The sequence below is a fragment of the Antrostomus carolinensis genome, unplaced genomic scaffold (assembly GCF_000700745.2).
Source record: "Antrostomus carolinensis isolate BGI_N321 unplaced genomic scaffold, ASM70074v2 scaffold8148, whole genome shotgun sequence".
Lineage (NCBI taxonomy): Eukaryota > Metazoa > Chordata > Aves > Caprimulgiformes > Caprimulgidae > Antrostomus > Antrostomus carolinensis.
In genome coordinates, this window is record NW_010330845.1 from 1 (window position 1) to 7,964 (window position 7,964).

At 47.9% G+C, this 7,964-nt stretch overlaps 1 protein-coding gene across 1 annotated transcript in view; it reads left to right on the forward strand.

Annotated features, from left to right (window-relative positions):
- Positions 1–562: 562 nt before the first annotated feature.
- STK11 (serine/threonine kinase 11) overlaps positions 563–7,964 on the forward strand; it is a 32,301-nt gene continuing 24,899 nt past the window's right edge. Inside the window, exon 1 of the mRNA XM_010173030.2 lies at positions 563–1,190. Within this exon, the coding sequence (XP_010171332.2) occupies positions 901–1,190 (290 nt within the window). The 5' untranslated portion in view covers positions 563–900. The remainder of the gene's footprint in view (positions 1,191–7,964) is intronic.

Genomic DNA, 7,964 nt, shown 5'->3' on the forward strand with positions numbered 1-7,964 from the left:
GGGGGCCGGGCGAGGTCGGTGTCTCCTCATCGTCCTTCCCGCCTCGGGAGGGGAATGGGGCGTTCCGAGGGGGTTCCTCCCTCCCGGTTGTTCCCGTTTTGAGGTGGGTGGGTAACGCTGGGGTGGGTTTTGCGTTGTCTGACACCGGCTGCCTCCTGGAGCGGTGCTGGTGACACATCATGTGCCAGGCAGAATCCAGGTGGTTGAAGGATGCCCCTGGCAGATCTCCATAGGCACCGAAGGCCTCAAACTTTTGTAGGCGTGAAAAGCGAAGACGTTAGAATTGTTTCTGAAAACTCCTTCAAAGAAACTTGGTTCCAGCTTCCAAACGGCTGAAAAAAACCCAAAACCCCCCAAAAAACCAACTATCTGTGCTCGTACCTGGCCGGTGAGGACAGCAGGGCAGGAACCTTCCCCTGCCGCCCCCTTTGGAGTTGGTGACTATGATCTATTAGGAATGGAAAGTCACGAAAGAGACTCGGCGATTGTTTGTTTTTATGTGGTGGCCTCAAGTCCCAGAGGATGACCTAGCACTTAAGAATCGAGCTGGGCCAAGTTAAAGGCCAAGTTGACTTTGAAAGAACCCCAGTAGTGGGACCAGGTCGGAAGCAAAGCAAGTCCCAAACTGAGCGTTTCTGGTCAAAGATTCTATTCTTTTTTAAAAGACACTGTGTTACTGGAGCCAGGCCTGGATCTTTTAGCATCCAATTGAGCTGCAAGTAGCTCATAGATTGGTTTTGGTTTTGTTTTTTGTTGGTTTTTTTTGGTTTTTTATTCATGTTTGTACAATCTTCTGGATTTTTTTTTTCAAGAAGGAGTAAAAGGGAGTGTTGGAAACTAACAAACAGGATTAAAACCCTGAGCGCTTAAAGGAGAGCAGGTTAAGGAACTTAATCCAGGATGGATCCGCAGGAGCCGCAGCAGCTGGGGATGTTTGCAGAGGGCGAGCTGATGTCGGTGGGGATGGACACCTTCATCCATCGCATTGACTCCACCGAGGTCATCTACCAGCCACGGCGGAAAAGGGCCAAGCTCATTGGCAAATACCTGATGGGAGACTTACTTGGAGAAGGGTCTTATGGCAAAGTCAAGGAGATGTTGGACTCTGAAACCCTCTGTAGGAGAGCTGTGAAAATACTGAAGAAGAAGAAGCTCCGCAGAATTCCCAACGGGGAGGCGAACGTGAAAAAGTGAGTAAACGTTTCTGGTAGCTGGGAACCCTGGGGTTAAACTTGGTAATTGTTTTCCAGCTGAAATTCTGTATCATTTTAACTACCAACGTGGCTTTTCTGCTCTGGAAGTGCTTCCCAAACCGTAGGTATCCTGGAATCTTCACCATGGAGCTGCCCTCGTTGGGGCTGGGCAGAGGGAAGGGAGGCAGGTCTGTGTGAACAGCCAGCCCCTAACACACCTCACTTTTTTAATACTATTGCTTAAATAATAAAATAGTATTTCTTAAATAAATTCCTCTTTAAGATCTCACCTTGCAGAGGTAATCTGCTGCTGTGGGCTGGCAAAGGTGAGAGGTGGTGCAGCTGGGAGGGCAGAGCACACTGTGTCGTTGCAGTCGGTGTGACTCGTGCTCCTGTAGAGCTGTGTGGCTCTTCAGCTCTCTGCGATGACAATTTCTGCTCCCACCTGTGTGGTCAGTACCTGGAACGTGATCCAAGGTATCGTGCACCCAACAGGCCTAGGAAGTCTGGGGTGCTTTTCCTTGGTTTAGTTTCTGTCTAATAACTTTGCAAAGTAATTCGAGGGTCTTTTCAGCTGATTTCTGCAGCTGTAAAATGGGGACAAGGGTTGTCAACCTTTTCTGTTTCAGTGACTCCAGATCAGTGCTTGGAAGCTTTCGAAGGGCCAGTTACATACTGATTAGTCAGGGCACAAGTAACTAATTAAAATTAGCTGTGGGAGCAGCCTGGTGTGACGCTTCCTCTGGAGGGCTGGCAGCAGGAAACTTTCCCTTTGCTGGGGGCTGTGCTGCCCAGGGCCTGGCAGTGTCCCAGCCCTGCCAGATAGTTGTTTATCTGCGGTGAAGCGGAGCCTTCTGCAGCCAAAACAAACTCTTTGCAGGAGTTTATCTCGTGGAGGGAAGGAAAACTTGTGAGGTGTTTAGAAAACTCTTGTGTTGCGTCTTTAGCTGCGGCGTGCTGAGTGCAGAGTCCTGACCTAGCAGGGTCTTGTTTCTGTTTCTCTTGTTTGGTTTGAGTTTCCGAGCTCAGCTGTGAGATATTTCACATCCTGTCCTGGGACTCCTGTCAGTGAGCTGGTTAAGTTTGCCTCCTAACCTTCAGTGACAGACTCAGCCACGGAACAGTCACGGATCCTGGAGCTGGGACCTCTCCTTCTCTCCTTTGCTGGCTCCAGTTCAGAATCAGAGTAAACTGTTGGTTAATATGTAATAAAATGTTTCTTGTTTTTCCGGTAAAGGCATGAGTGCCCCTTTCCACCCTTGCCCCCTCCTTCAGTCACATCAAGAGCTTCTGCTGAAGAAGGGGAACGTTATTTCCTCCTTGGTGAAACTTTTCAATTTAAATTTTTCTCCCCTGTAGTGAAAAAGGATTTGCCAGACGCTGGGAGAGTTTCCTGGTATCAGAACCGTGGTAATAATGGTCCTGTGTCCTGAAGTGAACTCTGTGAGGTTTGATTCATGCTCAGAGCCTGTCTGAATGTCTCGTTTGGCTTCGTTAAGGTTGGTTATTAAAGCAGAGCAGCCAGGCACCGCTCTGGTTCGCTGTGGATGTTTTTCTGGCTCAGCCGCACCTGCTTCGAAACACCGAGGCAGATTTTAATGTCTTGTAACGAGGGTTTACTTTAGTTCAAGCTCCTATTTTTGTCATCTTGTCCTTTTTCTCTTTGTCCCCCTATTCGTTTGCTTTATCTACTTCTTCAGTGGTGATTTTTTTTTTTTTTTATTTTTAAGGCCAAAAAGTCCTATTTCTGTGGTACCCCTGGAAATCTGACCTCATCCAAACCTTCAGCGCCGCTGCCACAGGCAGCGAAAGCATCTCTGGTCTGAATAAACCTGTTGTGGTGAGATTCATCATCAGACCTGTGCAGCTGGGTGTGTGGATGGGGGGAGCAAACCCGTCCTGGATTTCCAGGTAGCACCACAGAGAGCTCTGCTAACGTTGGGGGGTTTTAAAGTCACGTTTCTTGGCCAGACTCCACTAAAATTTCACTTTCTACAACTGCCTTTGGGCAGCTTTGAGTGGTTTATACCCAGCAAACGACTCACTTGTAATAGAACAGCAGAAAATCAGATTTTGGATTGAATCACACCAACAGGTTCTACTTTCTTTTTTGAAAGCTCCCAAGAAGTGCAGTAATGAGTAAATATGTAATTCCTAGGAGTGTTTCAGTGCAGCCTGCTTCCCATCCCGCTTGTGTCTTTATCTGTCCAGGGATGTCTGCAGCTCAGGACGTGTGAGAGACGATTGTGATTAGTTGTCTAATCTCTGTAAACATCCCAACTTCAGTTGGTGCCCTTTGAGATTAAAAATCTCTTCATCTACCCCCAGAACGAGCCCACTGCTTGGTGTTCCCTCTCCCTGCTGCTGCCCCCAGAGCAGGCAGAAGGCTCTTCCAAAGCATTTGTGTTCATGGTCAATGAAATGCTCAGGAGTGAGAGTCCTCTGAGTCCCTGATGAGTTTTTTTCTCTGCTGTGGAATGACTGTGTAATGTCTTAACTGTTAGTCCTCTCTCTGGGGGTTAATTTCTTCACACAGTGCTGCGAGCGTGTTCGAAGTGCCCTGCCAGAGGGTCTGAGTAATTGGGGCGTGTGTTCAGGTTTGGTTTAAAAGTGTTTATCTCTTGGAAGTGACCATTTGCTGTTTCAGTCTCAAAGTACCTTGTTGCACAGTTTTCTCTTAACAGCAAAGACAGGGCCTGTCCCTGCTGAAGTGTCCTCCAGCGTTCCTTACCCAACAGGACCGAGCTGGGTATGTGACGCGGTTCGTTTGGCAGAGAGGTAATTGAATTATTACAACAACTTGTGCCTCTGCCGTTGTCACGAGGTGCCTCAGTGCTGCTGAAGATGAAACTTGCACTGATAATGTGTCATCAGAGAGATTCCCTAGAAAACAGTTCCTAGACTGTGGGTAATTACATGAGCAGGTCGCATCCAGGGAGTGACGACAGCAAGGGGGAGCGCGGTGCCCTGCGTGGGACCCTGGGTCCGTGGGGCTGGAGTTACAACTCGGGGGGCTCTGACTGTTCATGTCATTTCTGTGTCACCCCTTCCTCGTGCTGGGGACCACGGCCTCGTCCTGCGTGTGCTGCCTGCCCCCAGCAGAGTTCTGGGGACACGGGTATTACGACTGAAACATGTTTGAGACTTGTTATATAAAATGAAATGATTCTTCTCTACACCAAAATACTCCAGTTCTGCCCCTGGAAAATGATCCCTGAAGGGATCTGTGAATCCTGGTGAGGACGTTGAGGGTTTAGACTCATAAGACACATTTCCCTAAATCAGTGTCAGGAATCTCCATTCCTCTTCAGAGAGAGGTTGGGGTGATGTAGTCAACCAGACAGTGCTGTGGCTAATTACTGCTTCCAGTTACTACAAAAAATGAGTGGAGTAGGATTGCCAAAAAGATGAAAGCAAACGTGGAAGATGATTTGTCTCTAGCAGCACAAGTTTTATTAAAGTGTGTGCTAATAGCCTCGCATTTTAATTGAGTCTTTGGGACTTTCTGTGCATATCCCAAGTGTCTTGTACGGTACTTACCACGCTCAGTGATTACTTAGATTTGAATATATGCTCATTAGACTTCCTTGGAGGTTTAAAATGTGTGTAGGCCTGTACTTGGACAGTTTCCCCTTTGGGTTTACGAATGAAGAACCTCACACCTCAAAACATGGACACTTGGTTGAAGGAAGGACGTGCTGCGAGCGCGGAGGCGTGTGCTTTAGAGGGAGATGGGCTGAAGCTGACTCATCTGGTTTCCTGTCCCTCCTCACCCAAGTCTGCCCTGTGGAACCGGGTGGCTCTGCTACTTTCTTTGCTAAGCTGGTTATTTGCTTGGGTTCAGTGGTGAAACATTTGAAGCTGTAATCCTCAGGAGAGCGCAGGCAGCTGTGCTGTGCTGGATTTAGGGCTTGTGATGTCAGATACCCCTGCTGGGAGCGTGGTGTGGATGGGGGCCTGGAGCTAGTGAGGAGAAAGGGGAACACTGCGACCTCCCCTCCCTCACCAGCCCCTCGGGCTCACAAACAGGCTCTGGAGCAGGCGCCTGCCTGTTGCTGTCGGCTTCTGCAAGGTGAGAGCTCGCAGGGTTCTGATCTCCACTCTGTTCTGCATCTGCAGCGTTTAATATCTCAGGGGCTTCTGGGTGCAGGGACAGAAAGCAGCGTGGTGACCACAGGGATGTTTCTGTATCTGGATGTGTTGTGACCCAAGGGGAGGGAGAGGCAGTGGGAAGGTGGTGGAGGTGCTGTCATGCTCACAGTGTTATCGTGGGTAATGGCTGAACAAGAACTGCTTTTTTGGGATACCAAATCTTTGGAGGTGTAGATCAGCCCTGGATTCACCGACACAGAGTGATGTCAGCCCCTCCCCGTGTCAGATGTGTGGTCAGATGTGCAGAGCTTGGTTTGAAGAAGGAAACAGTGAAGTTCTCTGCTCAGTCTCTCATCTGAAATATCACTGATGCTTGTGAGAGCGAAGAGACGCAGCTTCTCACGTGGATTAAGATGCCAGGTTGTGTCCTGGCAAGTGCAGGGCTGTTCTTTAGGTGAAATAAACAGGAAAAGCCCTTCACAACCTAGACCTTAAATAAGTTAACCTGCTTTGTAGCACGTTGGGGATACTAACTTCTAGTTAAAATTTGCTTTGGCTATACAGGGTTACACAATAGATGTAGATAAATGCAGAATGTAGTTGTTCAGTTGCATAAAGACCAAGTGGATGATTGTTGAGTCCTCTGGAGCAGTTTGCAGGGTTGGTGTTAGTGGATTTCTGGTCGGTGCCAGAAGTGGCATATGGAGCTGTTCTCTGTGCACGTCCCCTGGCCCTTGGCTGTGGCACCGGCTCTGTGGTGGAGCTGTGCCAGTTCCTGTGCTGGTTCCTCAGTGCCATGTGCTGTCTGTCGAGAGCTTGAGATGGGCCATGGTCACACTGAGGAGGGGGTGAGGGGAAGCTGCTCCCAGGCTGAGCGCTGCAAACCTGCTGCAAACCCTCACTTCTGAGATATCTGGTAGTTAACAGGGGACAGATTCACCCTCCTGTCTCCAGTAAAATCCAAAAAGCTGTGGTGGAACCTTATCAACCAAAGGAAGGGAATGAATCTTTTTGGCTGTATTACTCATTTTTATTTAAGTGAGAATGGCTTTGATGAAACTGAGGCTCAAAACAAAGTGTAGGAAGAATATTAAATGCTAAATCTCCTAGTGAAGATGTGCTCCAGGGAAGAATGTCTTCTTTCCAGGCCGTCCTTGGCATCTTCCAGAATCGTGTAGCACATGGTACGAGTAGGCAGCTTTGCTATATACAGTTCTGAGCAACAACAACAACAACACCACCCTGTTGTTTGCCAAAGCAAAGTACCTCGCTCGGGATGAGTCTCACTCTGTCAGGTTGAGCTTCGTGGGTCTGACAGAACCACAGAGAAACCTCCCGGCTAGAAGATCTTTTATTTGCTCTTCTTCTTCTAAGATGCTTATACTTTGAAATAGGCCCCAAACTCTGAGAGTCTCACTTGTCTTGAAGGGTTTCTAGTCTGGAAAATGAGGAACAGGATTTCATAATGCAGGTTATTCTGGCCACATAACAGCGGTGTGGAGTAGGATGGCTGTGGAAGCGATGACCACGGTGCTGAGAGCACAGCCGAGCCCCCTCGCTGCGGTTCTCTCTCCCTCCGTGTTGGGGAGAGGTCTGATCTCAACAGCAGCTGCAGTGATTTAAATTTCACGTTAAATTTTAGAGATAGCAAGGAAAGGAGGCAAAGTTGGGGCAGCTCAGGAGGTGTCCTGCAAATGTGAGCAGATTCACTGGTACGGGGAAGGCAGGAAGGCACCTCGCCTTGGCAGCAAACCGTGGGCATGAAAAGCTCCATCCCAGCACTGTCAACTGAAATGGTGTTGTGCAGGCAAATTGCAAAGAAAGCAGTGGGCTGGAGTGGCTTTTTTGTTGTTAATCTTTTTTTTAAAAAAAAAAAAAGTAAATTTAGGCACCTTCTGATGAGGTGAGCAGCTATGTTCACTTCCTCAGTGAAGTTTGAAGGCTGAAATGGATTCGGAGGTGCCTGTGGTCTGGCTGCCTCTGTTCCTCGGTCCTGCTAGAATGCAAGAGTGGCTAAAAATAGAAGGAATCTTTCCTCTGGGAAATGGGCTGCTTGGCCTCTGCCCCAGAGGTGGGTGCACTTCACTGGCATTTTGGATTGGTTCACAGAGTCCTCCTGGAAAAAAAAAATCATTACAGAAATATGAAATATTTATTAGTCCGTTAAGGGTGGAAGGAATTTGCGCTTTCAAGCTGTATGACAGGGAATGAGCTGTTGGAATCAGGACTTTCAATGTGTTCCTAATATTGGAAGCTTGCTTTGCCTTCACAGCAAAGTAGTCTTATTTAAATAGTAAGTGTGTGTTCAGTCCCTCTCTTGCCAGCTTGGTCTGAGCACTCAGCCCGTCTCCCTTCATTAGGCAGGAACTCCTCAGACCACACTAATGCTGGCTGCAGTTTCTATGCTAATTTAATCCACTTCAGCCTTTTGGTCACTACTATAATTAGAGTGGCTGCATCACTTTGCAAATCTGTCTGCCATTTCAACTAAACACTCTTCTGAGCTTTGCCTTGTTATTCCAGGTTTCTGTTTAAGTATCTTGATTTATTTTTGTTTTAAGTCATGTATGATAAAGGAAGAGTGCCTGGGCTAAACTTTGGTAGTGAAATAATTAATACTGCTGCTCAGAAATCCTTAAAAGATCTTTAAAAAACTCCAAACAAACCCTGCTTGCATTC